This window comes from Barbus barbus (genome assembly GCF_936440315.1).
Source record: "Barbus barbus genome assembly, chromosome: 35".
Taxonomy (NCBI): domain Eukaryota; kingdom Metazoa; phylum Chordata; class Actinopteri; order Cypriniformes; family Cyprinidae; genus Barbus; species Barbus barbus.
Genome location: NC_136763.1, coordinates 8875526 through 8894762, shown reverse-complemented (window position 1 = coordinate 8894762; position 19237 = coordinate 8875526). Strand labels below are relative to the sequence as shown.

Here is a 19237-nt window from a genome sequence, read left to right as displayed (position 1 = left end):
AAATTAAAACAAAAAAACTTTTGAAATGTTTTATTTTACATGCAATGAATCTTAAATATGAAAGTTTCACTTTTTGAAATAACTTATAAGAAAAAAATGAACTTTTTCACGACATTCTAATTTATTGAGATGTACCTGTGTATCTAGCTTGATTTATCCATCCATCATCCGTCTGTCACTATCATTTGTTCCGTCAGTCTATTTATCGATCTCTTGTTCTGTCAATCATTCTGTCATTGTTTTATTGTATTGTTGGTTATTTTATCTGTCGCTCTATTGGCTGTTCTTTCTGTGTATTGTTTGTTTTGCTATCTGTCTGTCTACCTATTTATTGTTCTATAATGATCTTTATCCTTATTTATTGTTCTGTTGTTTCTTTTGTTCTATCTATTGTTTCATCCATTTTTCATTCGTATAAAACAATGTTCATAAATAAGTTTTTGATTAGTAAGTTTCTGACAATACAGGTGTCTTTCTGTCTGCCTGTCTGTCTTTATTTGTCTGTCTTACCCCACCACCCTGCCCCCAAGTGAGTTTGCCAAAGAAAGAGAGCGTGTGGAGAACAGGAGCGAGTTCCTCAAGCTCAAACGTCAGCAGCAGATTGAGAGAGAGCTCAATGGATATCTGGAGTGGATCTGCAAAGCAGGTATGCGTATAAAACATATAAACACAAGAATAGATATTAATTTCCTGCAGAATGTAATGACTAGTTTGGACCTGTTGATGTTTTTGTATATAGAAAATTCATGTGAAATTACTGGAAACTTAAAATCTGGTTTATCAATGCTCTCTCTGTCACTTTTTACAGAGGAAGTCATACTCGCCGAGGACGATGATGGCACCGGTAACAGTATAAATGTTCCTGTTTGGTGCTGTTGCTATGTAATGCCTAAAATGCCGTAGGCTAATCATTCACAGTGAATGTGTTTGTGTGCAGGATCTCGTCGCAGGCCCACCATAAAGAAAAATAAAGCTGACCTGTTAAATCCAGAAGAGGGAGAGGACCACATGGGAGACGCAGTTGGTAAGAATCATTCAGATGCTAAGGAAGACTACTCCTTTGATTAATTAAAATGTTTCTGTCTTTTGAAACACTTCTATAGTATTCATGCCAGATGTTGTGCTGCTATGTGTGTATATTCTTAGGCTCACCTTTTGCTCGTGGGAGCATAAAGAGTGGAAAGGGCGATGGAACCGGATTCAACAAGAAAGAGCGACGTCTTCGTTTCTTCATTCGAAAGATTGTAAAGACTCAGGCGTTCTACTGGACTGTCCTCAGCCTGGTGGGACTCAACACACTGTGCGTGGCTGTAGTACACTACGATCAGCCTGAGCTACTGTCAGACTTCCTCTGTGAGTTAACCTAAGCTGTTTGTTTTTACATTTGTTGTTGTAGGAGACTGGTCTGCGTCCTGTCTCATTCTCAATTCGCAAATAGTTTTTGGATTTTTCTACTTCTGCTGTCAGTAAACACCCTCCTTCCTCGCTTCTGTTTCCTTTTTCTTTCACTTTATATGTCTTGTCTCTCTTTCTCTTTTTCTCCAGATTATGCTGAGTTCATTTTCCTAGGCCTCTTTATGTCAGAGATGCTGATTAAGATGTACGGACTGGGGACGCGCCCTTATTTCCACTCCTCATTCAACTGTTTCGACTGTGCCGTGAGTGCCTTTCTCTCTTTTGGCCCATTTAAAGCCTCACTTTCTGTCTTTTTTTCTTTTTTTTTCTTTAACTCTGCCTCTGTTTTTAACCTCTGCAAGCTGCTGACCTACATTAGATGCAGACTTAAGTCCTTGTTTGCCAGTCCTCAGAGTGTTCCTTATTTTTGGGGGGATTTGGCTGTGTGCGTGTTTCAGGTCATTGTTGGCAGTATATTTGAGGTGTTCTGGGCCATGGTGAAGCCGGGGACGTCCTTTGGAATCAGTGTGTTGCGAGCTCTCCGACTACTTAGGATCTTCAAAGTCACCAAGTGCGTTTCATTTAACCTCTGCGTCATCCATCACAAAGTTTTGTCAGTTTTTGTGTTATCCTCCTTTTGGGATCTGAAGCAAGTACAAGATTTCAATGCTGATTTTTCAGTGGGGCTTATTTAGATTAAAAGAACAGTTCAAGCTAAAATGTATTTCTCAACCTCACATAATTCCATACTTGTGGAAATAAAATGTTATACACAATGTTCATGCTGCTCTTTTCAATAGTGAAAGTCAATGGAGACTGGGGCTGTCAAGCTCTAAAAACATAATGAAGCAGTAGTCCAAAAACTATATTTCATGTCTTCTAAAGCCATACGATAGGTTTGTGTGAAGAAAAGACTGAAATTTAAGCCATCTGCAAATAATTTTTCATTTTCATTTTTGTGTGTACTATTTGTATAAAAATGCCACAATTTTAGTGTTTTTAATACTAGATCTCTTTCTGTCTTTTTCAGATACTGGGCGTCTTTGCGTAATCTAGTAGTGTCTCTTCTGAGCTCCATGAAGTCCATCATCAGTTTACTTTTCCTTCTCTTCCTCTTCATCGTGGTCTTTGCTCTTCTCGGGATGCAGCTGTTCGGTGGACAGTCAGTATAGATCTACACCCGGCTGCCAACACCTTACTTTCTCAGTTAGATACAGATGACCAATAACTATGCATAGCATGTTGTTGTTGTAAAAGGCCATTTGATGTTTTCTTTTTTGCCAGGTTTAACTTTGAGCTAGGCACTCCTCCAACAAACTTCGATACTTTCCCTGGTGCCATAATGACAGTGTTTCAGGTAGGATGGTTATGTTGGTTCAGCAGTAGATCTGTTCTAAAACCAAGTGAGCTGCCTACATAGACAGCATTTTAGGGCATATACAGATAAAGAAAATAGCTTATTCTGCTTAAATGAGCTTGTGCGTGTGCGGATCAAATATGCGTTCAGTTCTGTTGTGTGTTAAAATAGACTATGTGTATTTCTCAGATTCTGACCGGAGAGGATTGGAACGTAGTGATGTATGACGGCATTAAGTCTCAGGGAGGGGTGGACAAAGGAATGGTCTTCTCCATATTCTTCATTGTCCTTACACTCTTTGGCAACTGTATCCTTCTTAACCACACAGAAACACACAAGCATTTTCATTACTGCATATGCTACTGCATTTATTATAAATGCAGTAAAACAGTAATTTTTAAGGATTATTACAATTTCAAATAACTGTTTTCTATTTTAAAATATTTCAAAATTCTGAGATGGCAAAGCTTGCCATTACTCCAGTCTTCAGTGTCACATGATCCTTCAGAAATTATTCTAATATGCTGATTTGGGGCTCAAAAAACAGTGTTATTATCAACGTTCATCAATGCTGCTTAATTTTTTTGTGGAAGTTGTGATACATTTTTTCAGGATTCTTTGATGAATAGAAAGTACAAAGGATTTTTTTTAAAATAGAATTTATACACATTTTGTAAACAAGGTAAAAGTCTTTACATCAAATTAATGCGTCCTTGTTGAATATTAGTATTATTTTCTTTAAAAAAATAAAAAATAAGAATCTTGCGGCAAACTTACCACAGGTCAGGTTTTCACACAAAACAAAACAAATGTTTTTTTATTAAATAAAATAAAATAAATAAAAATAAAATAGTTTGGGGAAAAAAATAACATTATTTCTTCTAAATATATTTGCACTTTACTTTACATACATAAAGTTGTGTAATGATGAATTTGTCACTGCATGTTAATAACAAGCAGACTTTGCACTATTCATTTTTGACTACCTTTGAATGTGATTTGAGTGTCATGTTTATTTAGCACTGTCCACTCATGGTGGGGTCACAGGTCACACATTATAAAACAACACATTATAAGACGCACATTATAAAACAAAAGCATTGTCTTTCTAAAATTTTTCTTAACTCTTAACCTCTCAGACACACTACTGAATGTATTCTTGGCTATCGCTGTGGACAACCTGGCCAATGCTCAGGAACTAACTAAGGTTAAACAGTTTCTCTGTCTCATGTAAATTGCATGCTAATTTATTGTTATTTTTTTTATTTTGATGCCCAACAATGGTTAGCGGCTGTCACTAATGTATGTTTTTTTTTTTTAGGATGAACAGGAGGAAGAGGAGGCCACAACACAAAAGATTGCTCTCCAGAAAGCAAAAGAAGTAGCAGAAGTGAGCCCACTGTCTGCTGCCAACCTATCTATTGCTGCGTGAGTTACTCTACACGCTAAAAAACAGCACCTGTACCACCTTCTTGCCACTAACGCCAGTTTTGTGCCCAAAACATTTTGTGCTTGTTCAGAAACACACGTACTGTAGCAATGAAGCCATACTCAGTTGTTCATAAATATTCATGGTCAAAAGCTGAAATTCTTACAAGACACCTCTGACACTCAGAGACATGTAAATACCATGAATATGCATATGCAAATGAGCCCTAATACATTAATGTCTAAAACAGACATAATATAGTTCACACTTTTTTATTGTAAGAGGCCATGTCTTATGTCACATAAATTTGATCTGGTACTGTAGTTGGTTTAAATACTTCTTGCCTACTTAGCTGAGTTTAGCATAGTCTGTCAGCTTAACTTTATCATCATTTTTAAGTAAATCCACTCTAATTCACTTTTCAGCAGACTTGCTTAAACCTGCCTGATCATACAGTATGTAACTCCCTTAGGACCATTTCTATTTCTGTTGTTAAAGGGATAGTTCACTCAAAAATGAAAACAACATACTTTGTTGTTCCAGATCCATATAATTTTATTTTCTTGCAAAGAATGCAAAAATAGGTATTTTGTAGGTGTAAGCAGCTCTTTTCCTTACAGTTATAAAGCACACAGCAAACAGGCGCTGTCAAACCCAAAAAAAGTCCAAAAAGTACCATGAAAGAACCATGAAAATTTCTATTACTATGTGAGTGTTTTAAAGCCATGCCTTAAAACACACTATGAAGTCAATTTGAAGTTGAACTACGATTGAATGTGTGGTGTCTGTATGCGATTTGTGGTTTTTTGTGTGATGCAATAAGACATTTGATTCCTCATTTAATTCATCATTCTGTTACAAGAAGTGGTCAGTAATGTTTTTATTTTGTTGTGTACGTATGTATATTACAATCAGCTAATACTTACACTGTGACCTAACCAGGCATGATGCAATGATTTTAACTTTCAACTCTGAGAGCAAAAATGCTGCATTATGTGACACAATCGAGCAGAATATAACACACCTGCCCCCTCAATCAAGATGAATGTGAAAACTATTTAGAAAAAAAAAAGAATCGCAGTTGCCAAGTGCATTGGCTTTCAAGCAGTGATATTCAATTACTATAGCAAGATTTTACTTTCTGTTTCAGAAAGTCACATTTTAAGTGGCACATTTGACACATTAAGCTATGTCACGTTGAACTTCCCATGCCATGAATAATGCAGCTCCACTGAGTATGCTAAAGGGATGATGAAAAGTTTTTTTTTTTTTTTTTTTTTTTTTTTTTTTTTTACATATTTAGAGGTCTAGATAATTTGTTGTAATTTTAACTGTTTGCTCTTAGATTATAAATAGATTATTTCACTGAATTGTAATTGCTTATCATCGATTTAGGCTGTTATAACTTAAAATGATGTGTCTGTTACATGGGCCGAATCTATGCATATAAGCCATATTTATGTCTGGTGCTCTAAAATGTGTTTATTTCATGGATATCAAGTCTAATTTTCACATATATTGGCCTGGGCAATTTTTGTTTTATGTAGTAGTAACATTATTCAGAGCTCTGCTATCTGGTGATTGAGCCACTTCACATATAGCTTGGGATACTTCCCATTTCCCCTTTTGTTACTTCGGACCTGAGATTTTACTGTTGTCACTTTATTGTGTCTGGTTAGGACATGGTGTTACACATTTATAGTAAAGATGTTTAGTGAATAAACAAAAACTGGTACTTACATGGTTAGTCAGATAAGTTTTGGGATAACTTGGCACAAACCCAGAATTTGGTTAGTGTAGGCGAGTAGGTTTAAGAAGTTAAATATTTCATCCTGGAAGCTTGTTTTGAAAAGCAAAGTTATCCGGTTTATGCCAAGTCATCCATAAACTTATCTGACTGATCAAGCGAGTCGTTATGAGTGAACGGGACACCTGTTCACTTTGTCAGCTGTTTTCTGTGATAGTTGTGGCAGCGTTGTTTTTATGTTCCTTGTTTCACCCCCCTCTCCTCAGAGTTACAGTAAAATCTGAACGTATCGATGCCACAGACAGTTTACTGGACTGGTATTTATTCATTTACTTACTCATTTTTTTCGTTCTGTATCCCTTTTTCTTTTGCTTTCTGCCTTCCTCGTGTTTTTGTAAGAGTGTTTTTATGTTTCCAGCTGCTATAGCTGCAGTTTTATGTTGTAACACTGAGGCTGAGGTATCATTGGCTGTGATGACACACACTGTCTCTTCCACAGCAGCACTGCAAGCACAGGGCTGCTTGTTTCGCTGTTTTGGTCTCAAACCATCTCTGCCTTCCTCTCTTCCTATCTGTCTGAACATTTCTCAGTGATGTTATTTAGTATGTCATCACTCCCTTCACAGAATTCATGAGCCACATCCATGTTCTCTTGCTGGGGACTAAGGGACACTATCATTTCCTTTCACTTTGGGTCATTGCTCATAGATGCTTTAGGGGAGGAAAACAAAGGATTTTCTTCCTCCCTGAGTTAAAATTGTTCTCTGTTTCTGTCTCTCTGTATTTCTTTACTCTGTAGTAAAGAGCAGCAGAAGAACTCAAAGGTTTCCAAGTCAGTGTGGGAGCAGCGCACAAGTGAGATCCGCAGACAGAACCTGATGACCAGCAGAGAGGCGCTTTACAATGAACTTGATGCAGAAGATCACTGGAAGGTCAGAGACATATCGTAGATCACAAATGAAGAGCGACGATGTTGTATTTCCTGTCTAGAGCACTATTTTACTGAAAACTATAAAACTAACAATAAAGAGCAACTAAATATTTATACATTAAAAAAATCTACCTACAAAAGACCTTTTACCCACATAAAAAGTACAAAATTATTATTTAATTGTTACATTTTCATGTACTGAAGTCATGTATTTTCATGAATTCTACATTATTGTAAATAAACACTGTTCTTTTGACCTTTCTATTCATCAAAGAATTGTGAGGGGAAAAATTATCACGGTTTCCACAAAATTATTAAGCAGCACACCCATTTTTAACATTATAGGAAATAATACTAAATAATAAGAAAAAAAATTATTGTATATTAGAATAATTTCTGAAGGATCATGTGAAACTGAAGGCTGGAGTAATGGTTGCTGAAAATCCAGATTTGCCATCACAGGAATAAATTACATTTTAAAATATAATTTTAAAATAAAAACTTTTTAAAAAGATTTTTAATGATATTTCGTATTATTTCTGGTTTACAGTCATAAATGCAGCCTTGGTAAGCATACTTTTTTATGAAAAACATGAAGAGAAAAAATTGCTGAATTTGAAAAGATTTTTTTAGCTTTAGTGTTTTATTTTTCATTTATTCAGACAAAATAATATACCATTTTAATAACTTTATGAAAACAATTTTCATATTGACCAGAAATTTTTATCTCAGTTCTTTCCCAATTTACAAAAAGCTGATTTTATAACATATTAAGAAAGTGAATGGAGTCAACTCTTATTTCCAATTCACTGTTATTTTTCTTGGGAAAGTAATTTTTTTAACCAAATGTACTTCAAAGTTTTATTTACTGTTAAGCCTAGATGTATTGACCAAATCTGCTTTTTCTGTTTTTAGATGAACTTCCACAACCGTCCTGACATGAAGACCCACTTAGACCGCCCACTAGTAGTTAATCCTCAGGAGAACCGCAACAACAATACCAACAAGCCCCGACCGGGTGAGCCAAACCCCCAGGAGTTAAACCAGCAGCGGGGTGAAGAATACCTGCAGCACCAGTCCCGATACCACCACCATCACAGTCATCATCACCACCACCACCACTCCAGCCGCCAATCCCTACACCACGTAGAGCTGGGGGAGGCAGGCTACGATTGTGCCCAGAGAGGAGGCGAGGACGTGGAGGGTGCAGGGGAGCACAAGCGACCCCGACACCACCAGCACAGAAGGAGGGATGAGGATGGAGGGAGAAGACACAGAGAACACCACAGCAGAGGGGAGACAGGAGGAGAAGGGGAGGAGGGCCAAGAGAAGAGGCAGAGGAGGCATCGCCATGGAAACCATAGGGATGGAGATGGAAGGAGGGATAGAGAATGGAGTCGACAGCATCGAGCTAGAAAGTGAGTGATCAGTGTTCTGTGTTTCTTCAAAACTGTGCAGGGACTTAAAGAAAAACAAAGTGTTATTCAGTTCCTGATCCAAACGTTCTCAGAATCAGGGTTATTATCATTAGCTGAAACTAAAACCATAATAAATTTTGACACAAAACTATTTTATTTCAGTTAGTTGCCAAGTTTCCATTGATGTACTAATATATATTGTATAACAAACTAAAATAGAACAGACATTTACATTTTTTTAAAGGGGTCATCGAATGCAAGATTCACTTTTCAAGTTGTTTGAATATAAATGTGTGTTGGAAGTGTGTGTACACTTCCATCCTATAACGATAAAAATCCACCCAGTGTTTTTTTTTTAATCCCTATTTTAAAATGCCCTTTCTCAAATCAGGCTGTTCTGAGATTCCTGTCAGAATGATGTAGTTATGCTCACGCCCCTCCCACGACAGTTGATTGACAAGGCCGTCTTACCTTAGCCCCGCCCTGAGTGAGCTGAGAACTGTCCGCCATTGTGTCGTAGGGGAAGACAAGATGTCTCCGATAAAGCGATTTGAGGTGCTTTGTCGTTGGATGTAATAATTAATATAGCAGTCGTCATTTACTCCCGACATCTGAGCCGCTGAAGACGCAGAGGATTAACGTTACTTTCGCTTTGAAGTGAATGCGCCGATCCCTGATCTGCCTGAATGTGTCTATGTTCGCGCGAATCATTCGTGATCCAGTTTATTTTTTTGTTTATCTTTGCAAATCGCCTTTCCTAATAATGTACTAGTTATCCAGTTCCGCGGCTGAAGTTTACAGTCTGCTCGTCACCCCATGGAAGAGATGGGCGGGGCGAGCAGAGCTCATTAGCATTTAAAGCAACATGGACTAAAAACGGCTTGATGAAAACAGAGCTGATTTTGACTGGGTAAAAAAAGGTGTTTTTTTACACTACCATTGAGAAATTTTAACCAAAGTATGTTATAGACTTTTAATTAAGACCCTAAAGAATCATATCAACTTTTGGAAAATGGGCATCCGATGACCCCTTTGAATAAACAACAAAATTACTAAACATTTAACTAAAAATAAGAACAAAAATCTAAAAAATAAATACTAATTCACAATATTAATAAATACTATAATAGTATTTTACTAAAAAAATGTGGCTTAATACAGCTTACTGTAACTGTTGTTTCAGCTGTTAACCTCTTAACTCTATATTTTTTTTAACCTCTTATTTTTAGAGAGGGTAGTTTATCAACAGCTCGTCCAATTCAGCCAGGCATTCCTCATGCAGAGAGCCAGTACAGCGAGGATCTGGACAACCTGCGAAATAGCAGCAAGATGGCCATACACGACCCTGACCCTGACTTTTATGACCCCTACTGTGACCCAGAGCAGGCCAATAACCTGCTGAACCTGCGTGGCCCAGATTTCCATGACAGCAGTCTCATTCTGACTGACTGTACCAAAACCCCCAGCAAGCTCGACCACACTGCCATAGATATGCCCCCGATTTACCCCTCATTCAACGCCAAACTGCAAGGTGAGAGACGAATATGTACATACGTGATCACTGATAATTCTAGAAGCTTTTAAAGGCATTATTCACCCAAAAGTTTTAATTTTTTTTTTAAGTCAAAAGTCCTGCTGTTTTTTGGACCTCATTCTCTTCCATTGTATGGAAAACAAAAACTTTCACAGTTTTGATGCATTCTTTCAGATATCTCATACACATATATTTCATTATCTTTAATTTATGACAACATGCGAATGCATATTCATTTATATTGGCTATGAGTAAAGGCCAAATATACTTTGTTTTTCGTTTACGCTAAAAATGGATGGTGCACATACAGTACGCGACTACTATTCTGCTGACTAAATTTGCGTCACAAGCACTGTATGCACACCCTCACGTGCGTGTAATAACCAAAGTATATTTTGGCCTTACAATGCATTTATGTGTGTTTGACTGTAAAAGCAAATGTTGTACTGTTTGATATTTGATTATGTTTGTGGAATTCTGTGCACTTCCTTCTTGCAACGTTCCCTTCGTTGTGCAGTGAACAAGAATGCCAACACAGAGCCAGCTAAAGAAGGAGAGAAGAAAGAGGAGGAGGAAGACAATGGTGGCGATGAAGATGGCCCCAAACCCATTCCCCCATTCAGTTCCTGTTTCATCCTATCCACAACCAACCCGTAAGTGTGTGTTCATCTGTATAAATGCATGTGTGCAAATTACATGTATTTATCTTAACCAATGTGAGTTTTCAGGTTTCGAAGATGTTGTCATTACATCCTGACGCTACGTTATTTCGAGATGTGTATTCTGTCAGTCATCGCTATGAGCAGCATTGCTTTAGCTGCGGAAGATCCGGTGTGGCCAGAATCACCTCGAAACAACGTAAGACTACTGATCTCAATTTTTTTGTGTGTCCTAACCAACTTTTCTAGAAGTAATTTTAATGAATAATGCATAATGTGAAACAAAAAAATCTGACGCCAGACTTTTAAATGCATTTTCTTCCTCTTTTCCAGGTATTGCGTTACTTTGACTACGTCTTCACTGGTGTGTTCACTTTTGAGATGCTCATCAAGGTAAAGTTTGCAGGAAATGACTTGTGTGGTTGCGTTTTAGCATATCATTTTTGCTTTAATCCTCTGCTCTGTGTTTCAGATGGTGGTGTTAGGCTTGGTTTTGCATGAGGGCTCATATTTTCGTGACCTGTGGAACTTTCTGGACTTTGTAGTGGTTAGTGGTGCCCTGGTAGCCTTTGCCTTCACGTAAGTGCCCTTTATCCCACTATTTCCTGCCCCCGAAGTGCTGCCTGCTGCCCCTTATCGTCTTTTCTGCCACCTTGTTGCCCCACTGCCACCCTGGAGCCTCGCCAGTACTCTCTACCCCTTTCTCTCTTGTTCTCTTCCTCTTTTCTTCTCCTGTCAGCACTGTGTGCCCTTCTTCTAAGCTTTCTATCTCAATTTTTTTTTTTGTCACTTTGCATTCTGTCTCACTCAATCAGCCACAAAGATGAAGGCCTTTCTCACTTTGCACACACTCTCACAAACACACACATCAAACTTTCTGTCAGGACAGACCAGTCTGTTTCTATTCTCTCTCTGACCAATCCGCTCCCCCAACTTTCTTCTTGATAACTCATCTGGTTCTTTCCCATCCAACTCCTGAATTTAGCTCTATGTGATACACACAAACTTCTGCCCAAATTTTGTCATTCATCTTGTGTCTTATCTCATACTCAGTCCTTCTTCTTTGTGCTGAACAGTTTGTCAAAACACCTTTCCTTTCATTCTTTAACCATAATTTCCATCAATACATGAACTCTTAATTCTCTGAAACAATAAAACCATCAAAAGCACAAATGGGATCTTAGTGATATATCAATTGTTTTTCCTAAGGCAGAAATGGGATAACAAATGGAGAATACTGCTCAAATCTCAGATTTGCGTCTCAGATTTATGACTAAAAGACCCCACTAATCTCACATATCATTTTCTGAAGAGATCTTAACATTGTCTCAGGCTGCGCTCAGTTTTCACAAGATACCACAGTTAAAGATTTCAATATCATCTCAAACATTTCAAATTCTCATCAAATTCTTCCAAGGCCAAATTATTTGAGCTATAACATCGACATATATTTTATTGCACATAAATTTTATATGTGAGTAATTTTCTTATTTGTGTCTATTTTTATTTCTCCAAAGGAAGTTCGGGAGAAGTAGCCAAGAAAATCTAATCTAAATTTAGTCAATTTATTTATTTATTTGATTTTTATTTATTCATTTATTTTTTAATGTATTTTAGAAATTCCATGACTCCTAATATATAAAAAAAATTTTTTGCATAAAATGTGAAACAAAAAAACTTTTACTAATACATTTATTTATTTAGTAGAATGTTAGTTAGTTTTTAATAAAAAAAAAGTTTTATAATAATCTCCAAAAGTGGTTAAACAAGCAAAATATTTGATTTGTTGGAGTGTCAGGGCTCTTTTCCATCCGTCATAACTCCATCAACCAAATGTTCACCATAAACCTGTCCCCTCACACTTTCCCTCTGCTGAAAAGGGTAGTGTTGAGCCCTTTGGGGCCCTGTGGGGGTGAGGGGTCGCCAGGCACCTGTAGCCCTTTAGTTTCCAGGCGGTTTCCATGTCTGGATCAGTGAGAGCCCATCCTGCCACAGGTACTCTGGTTTCTTTCCTTTGCACGGCCTGGGGGAACAGCAGCTTGGGGATATAAAGAGGCTGGTTGAGGAATAAAGCTGAACCCTAGAGCGGGAAGATCAGCTAGCCATTAAGAAAGGAGAACGAGTAAACGCTGCTGATGGGGCTCTGAGTGTGGAATGATTTTCACTCTTGTTTAGCCCTGCATGTATGATCTAGTACATCCTCCTCAGTCCCATAGGCCATATATGTGTATACAAGACACATTTTTCATACTGTATGTATAAGAATATGTGGGGATTGTAGAGTGTCTTAAATGACATACTGTACCACTTGTGGCATTAAAAGTGTCTGCACACTTCTAAGTAAGGGATTAGAATGTACTTATGCTGATATTATTATCTAGTGGCAATATTTTAGTGAAAAAAATAGATTTACATGAATAAATATCTCACAAACAGTTTCAGAACTGTTTCGATTTTATGTATGCATTATGCTATTTCTCAGGCTTGCTTAACCTTAAAGGCAATCCACTTGCAAGTTACTGAATGTAATGTATTACTATTATTATTATTATTATTATATTCTACATTTTAACTTTGCAATTGCATTGCTATCAAACCAATAACCTTGTCGTAAGCTGCCATTTGCTTCACTGTTTGTCAAAATGTTTTGTCTTTAACACTTTGCTATCCAGACTAACATTGACTTTGGAGACTGAGGAAGGTGGACATGATTATTTACATCAGTCAAACTATCAGCATACATAGTGGCCTCAAATTTAATATTTGAGGCTAATTGTTGTATTTTTAAACGATATAGTAATCTATACATTACTGTTCAAATGTTTGGGATCAGTTTTATTTTTAAAGAAATGAATATTTTTATTCAACATGGAAGCATTAAATTGATAAAAATTACAGCAAAGACATTTATAATGTTACAAAATATTTCTGTTTCAAATAAATGTTCCTTAGAACTTTTTTTTAACTGTCTTTTACTGTATTTTAGTCAAATCAATGCAGGCTTGCTGAGCTTAAGCGATTTCTTTCCAAAACATTTAAAAATTGTTCCTTCTCCAACTTTTTGAACAGTATTGTATTTATTTTATGTAATCAATTCATTCATATTATTTATTGATATAAAACACTAATGATTTGATAGGATTTGGTCAAACTTTTTTCTGTACTTATTGAAATATTTGCAAAAAGAAGGCACTTAGTATGCTGATATGAATGACTGTGTGTTAGCCGAACGCCTGTAGTGAAACCTATCAGCTCGTATCTTCACATACACATGGCCCGATAGGTTTAAACCCTGCTTTGAGTTAAAAATCACTCCACACGCAGTGTCCAATTTTCATCCCCATCCCCTGACCTGAATCTAAATGAAGCCTCTCCACCATATCAACCCTATTTCTGTCCTGTGTCACTTCCTGTTCTCATTCCTAAAAACAGTTCTTCCCCATCCTATCCCCTTCACCTTTCCTTTCCTCCTCTTTCTTGTCCTCTCCTCTCCCTCCATCAGCACTAAGCTTCCTTGGACAGACACCAGCTGTCAAGCTGTTTATCATTTGGGCCTCCATTTGTTGAGTTTGACAAAGTGAGTGAAAAACAGAGACCACAAGAGATGTGGAGAGATAGAGAGAACAAGAGATATAGAAGGATATTTTAAGGAAAATGGAATACAAGAAAAGAGGACTCCAGGTTGACAGTTGCTCCTTGCTGGTGTTTTTGACGTTCGTTCATCTTTTGTCCTTCATCTGTTGTTGTTTATTTCATTCTCTCTCTTGCACTCACACAAACATGAAATGAAAGGTTATGCCCTTTCATTATACCTGTGATTATGTACTCTCTGCCATATTGTTTCAAACCTGTACATTTTTTTATGCGTATTTTGTCACATGCTAAAATTAACAATATGAAGGTTTGATACAACATGAGGGTGAATTTAATTTTGGGTGAACAATTTTTATTCTCTCCACTGCCTGATGCTTTCTAATTGGATGCATTCTGGGTATAGGCATGGTCACATGACACACAAGCATCTCAGATTGCCCAGAATGCCTTGGGTAGGTGGAGAAAAGGCTTTCTTATGTTTTACAGTTTCACAATAAGAACAAAACTACTCAACAAATGATTACCTTCATTCTTAGAATTCAATACAAATACCTGAGAGGCATGTAACCCAATAAACGCTGTAGATTTGGGTTGGTTGAGGACTGTATGTGCTGCTTGATAGTTACTGAAACAAATACCATCCCACACTGCCACCTTGAGGTGACTGCAGTGTGGCGGCCATTTTGGCTCCACTGCAGTCAGTTATGGATTCCACCTCCATTCCGGCTCGAGTGTCTGATGCAGTGTGCTAAGGTGTCGAGAATCTCTCCCTGCTTTCAGAGTTGGCATGGCAGAAGGAGGATTCTCCTCTACTGCAGTGTGTTGTCCTAATCTATAAGTGTGACAAGTTTGAATCCTCAGTTATTGATTGGGTACAGGCCCAGAGTAAAGACCTGCCAAATACCTGGCAGGCATTAGTGAATGAGAATAATTCTGTCAGAGTTAATACGAAAAAGAGCAGCAGACTCAGGTGTGTGTGTGTAGCAATTGCCAGCACGAGTTAATCACTAATAAAGCAGCTAAATTTGATCAACAGATCAGCACATTTTGATTTGATTTCTCCTAACTATGTAAATTTAACAGGGTATTAAATATTGTATATATAATAATTTATATAAATTTAACAGCATATATATATATATATATATATATATATATATATATATACAGTGCCCTCCAAAGGTATTGGAACAGTAAAGCCAATTCCTTTATTTTTGCTGTAGACTGAAAACATTTGGGTTTGACATCAAAAGATGAATATGAGATGAGAGATTAACATTTCAGCTTCTATTTACAGGAATTTTCATCTGGATCTGATACACAACTTAGAAGATAGCACCTTTTGTTTGAACCCACCCATTTTTCATGTTACCAAAAGTATTGGAACAGATAGAATTGACATAGATTCAAGTGAAAAAGACTTAATATTTAGTTGCAAATCCTTTCAATAACTGCATCAAGCCTGTGACCCATTGACATCACCAAACTTTTGCATTCTTCTTTTGTGATGCTTTTCCAGGCTTTCACCGCAGCCTCTTTCAGTTTTGGGGGGTTACTCCCTTCAGTCTCTTCTTTAGCAGGTAAAATGCATACTCTACAGGGTTTGAGTGTGGAGATTGACTTGGCCACTCTAAATCCTTCCACTTCTTTCCCCTGATGAACTTTTTTGTTGTTTTGGCACTATGTTTTGGGTCATTATCTTGCTGCATGATGAAGGATCTCCCAATCAGTTTGGTTGCATCTTTCTGTAAATTGTCAGACAAAATATTTCTGTAGACTTTTTGCGTTAATTTTGCTGCTGCCATCATGTGTTACATCATTAATGAAGATTAATGAGCCTGTCCCAGAAGAAGCGATGAAAGCCCAAGCCATGACATTACTTGTGTAATGTGTACTATAATGTACACCTGTGTACACTGTGTTTCAGATGAGCTTGTATGTTTGGGATCATGAGCAGATCTTTTCTTTCTCCAAACTTTATTATCAATAATAAATGTATTTTATCGTCTCCTATTCTTCTTGCTAATGAGTGGTTTGCATCTTCTGGTGTAGCCTCTGTACTTTTGTTCATGAAGTCTTCTGCGAACAGTAGATAGTGATACCTTCACTCCTGCCCTCTGGAGGTTGTTGCTGATGTCAATAACAGTTGTTTTAGGGTCTTTCTTTACAGCGGTCACAATGTTTCTGTCCTCAACTGCAGATGTTTTCCTTGATCTACCCGTTTGAGGTGTGTTACTTAGTACACCAGTGGTTTCTTTCTTCCTCAGGAGAGTCCAAATGGTTGTACTTGCTATTGCCAGTGTTTGTGCAATGATTTGATTGATTTTTCATCTTCTCTCAGCTTCACAATTGCTCGTTTTTCACCCATAGACACCTCTCTGGTTTTCATGTTGGTTACACGTCTAACTAACTATAAATGCAGTCTGCCCGGATCTGAAACTGAGCGCAGACATTCAGTGCTATTTATTGTTTGAATAATCAATTAAAAGGACACACCAGGGCAACAAAACACACCTGTCAGTCACATGTTCCAATACTTTTGGTAACATGAAAAATGGGTGGGTTCAAACAAAAGGTGCTATCTTCTAAGTTGTGTATCAGATCCAGATGAAAATACCTGTAAATAAAAGCTGAAATGTTAATCTCTCATCTCATATTCATATTTTGATGTTAAACCCAAATGTTTACAGTCTACAGCAAAAATAAAGGAATTGGCCTTACTGTTCCAATTCTTTGTTTAAGTTAAGCTAAGTTTTGGTGTAGGGCAATAGCACACACAGTTTGTTCAGTATAAAAACCATTATGCCTATGGAGAGTCCCCATAAACCACAAAAACCAACGTGTGTGTGTGTGTGTGTGTGTGTGTGTGTGTGTGTGTGTGTGTGTGTGTGTGTAAAATCAGGGCATATTAGTATCCGTGTATAGTACAATCTTGCATCCAGATTAAAAATAAGTGTGCATAGGCAACAAATAGACTTTCTAGAGAGATCAGATGCTCCAGTATTCACTATGTAACACTACAGTGGTAAGTGCTGATCTTTTCTCAGATAATGAGCTTGGTTATGAAATAAACAGATAGATATGATCTCATCTCAGATCTCATCTTATTCTTATCAGACCTCTCAACAGCTTTCAAACATTTGAAGGATTCTGTCTGGATTTAAAACAAATTGACCCGTTGCTAAGCCCCTCCCTACAGCATTACTGGCCAACCTGCCTTAGCAACTGTTACACGACAGCAGTTTATAGACAATTTTAAACAAATATGCAAAGAAGCATATGTGGACGGATGATATCCTTTCCGTTTTTACTGCACAGTTCAGTAAAAATTCTTCAGTAAAAATCTCTTTTCATTTTGTAATCTTATGTGAGCGGCTAAGAGTAATCAAGTAGGTGGTGCTTAGCAATGGTCAATTATATTATATATGTCTATAGAATTAAAAAAAAACATGATTTAAAGATGCATTAAGCAAAGTTTCAATATTAATACCTATTGGAAAAATCACTCAAAAGCAGTTGTTTTTGATGACCAATTCAAGCATATTTGTCAACTGTGATCAATCCTGCAAGAATTCAACATATTTTTCAGAGGTGTAAAACACTGCTTAGTGCATCTTTAATTTGGTTTGATTTTGTTTGTACTTCTAAATATCTGAACATGGGGGCTTTCAACTCTTTAAATCATTCGCTGAGGTTTTTTTACTTGGTCCTTTTTCTCTGTCTGTCTGTCTCTCATATTGATGTTGTTCCTCTGCCAAGCCACTCCTAGTATCTTGTTGCTTTTTCTCTCTCTTTCTGTTTTTTTTCTGTGTGTGTATATTCCTCTCTTTTCTGTCTCTTTCTCTTGTCCGCTGTCTGTCTCTGACCCTCTCTTATGTCTACGCCTTGGTGACCAACAGGAGCCTCTCTCGGTAAAGTCTCCCCTCCTTATTGTCGCACGGCTACCGTCCAGCTCACATGATGGCTTCTCTCTCTTTCTTTCTTTTTCCCTCCCGACCATCCTCCCTTCCTCTTTGCTCATCTGCTCTGGTTCTCTCCATTCAACTGCTTGTTTTATTCTGCCGTGACTTACATTGGTTCTAATCGGTCTGTCTGTGGACCCAAACAACTGAACACAAAGTTACAAAAGAGATCACACTTTTGCACACTTCTTACGGTACTGCACAACCCTCTCTCAGCACAATCAGGAGCGAGTAATTGATTATTGGTAACCTGGACCTTTTCCAATGCTCCAACTCAATCAATCTGCCATGAGCTGGTCGGTCTTCAGCTGGGACTTGCCCGGAAAGTTCATAGTTAAAGACAGCTGTCTTGGCCGCTTGATTGAAGAGTTCTCTGTTTGTGTTTGGGACCTGTGTAATTACTTAAAAAAATACCTCTGCCACATTCACAAGACTGATCCTTGGGTCAATAAGGATTCGTCCTTGACGGCTAACACTGTCTACCCTGGGCGCATATGGCGCGAGATGTTAGGCTATACTCTAGATGCCCCAGTTGTGGATTTCATTGATGGACACTTTTTTTTTTTTTTTTACTGCTCCAGCCATCTATCTAAAATAAAATACCTATGTTTACATTTTTACTGTTAATGTTATTAGTTCTGTATTTGAATAGCCTCATTATTAACATCAGTATTTATTTGTTTGTTTTTTTTTATTCTGAAATGACCCCTGCATTTTTTATTGACTTGTATTAGTTATACGTATATTTAAAGAATCTCATTAACCTTTTATCAGCCTCAGTATTTATATCCAACATTTTTTAATGCTGAATAAATAAATATTAATTAATTAATTTAATATTTTATTTTTATTCTAAAATAACCCTTGGAATAAAATAACCCTTACTCTGAATTTTATTAGTTCTATATATAAATAAGCAAATTATTAACCCTTTGTTCATTTATTTATTCATTTGTTCATTAATTTCTTTTTTAAAATACAATTTACTTAATGTCTATATTATTATTGTTTTAAAATAACGTATGCAAAGTCTACTTTTTGTTGGCTAAAAAATATTTTTTTTAGTCTTGAGTTTACATCTCATTGGTCCATGTTAGTAAATATTTTGGGATAAGCAACCTGATGCATCCAGTGTAGACAGAGTTTGGCCAATGTGATACTAAACATTAAGTTCTTCAAAATCCATCAAAATGGCCAGCATTTCTTGAATA

At 37.1% G+C, this 19237-nt stretch overlaps 1 protein-coding gene across 1 annotated transcript in view; it reads left to right on the top strand.

The window, feature by feature from the left end:
- The window catches only part of LOC306854831 (voltage-dependent P/Q-type calcium channel subunit alpha-1A-like), a gene marked incomplete at its 3' end in the record, with an annotated part of 144837 nt that overhangs the window by 88306 nt on the left and 37294 nt on the right, over positions 1-19237 (top strand). Inside the window, exons 10-27 of the mRNA XM_079393076.1 lie at positions 531-646; positions 809-844; positions 938-1024; positions 1147-1353; positions 1546-1658; positions 1854-1966; positions 2426-2557; positions 2680-2752; positions 2942-3059; positions 3892-3959; positions 4074-4180; positions 6728-6860; positions 7775-8277; positions 9507-9808; positions 10329-10464; positions 10540-10669; positions 10804-10863; positions 10943-11049. Of these exons, the coding sequence (XP_079249202.1) occupies positions 531-646; positions 809-844; positions 938-1024; positions 1147-1353; positions 1546-1658; positions 1854-1966; positions 2426-2557; positions 2680-2752; positions 2942-3059; positions 3892-3959; positions 4074-4180; positions 6728-6860; positions 7775-8277; positions 9507-9808; positions 10329-10464; positions 10540-10669; positions 10804-10863; positions 10943-11049 (2541 nt within the window). The remainder of the gene's footprint in view (positions 1-530; positions 647-808; positions 845-937; positions 1025-1146; positions 1354-1545; positions 1659-1853; positions 1967-2425; positions 2558-2679; positions 2753-2941; positions 3060-3891; positions 3960-4073; positions 4181-6727; positions 6861-7774; positions 8278-9506; positions 9809-10328; positions 10465-10539; positions 10670-10803; positions 10864-10942; positions 11050-19237) is intronic.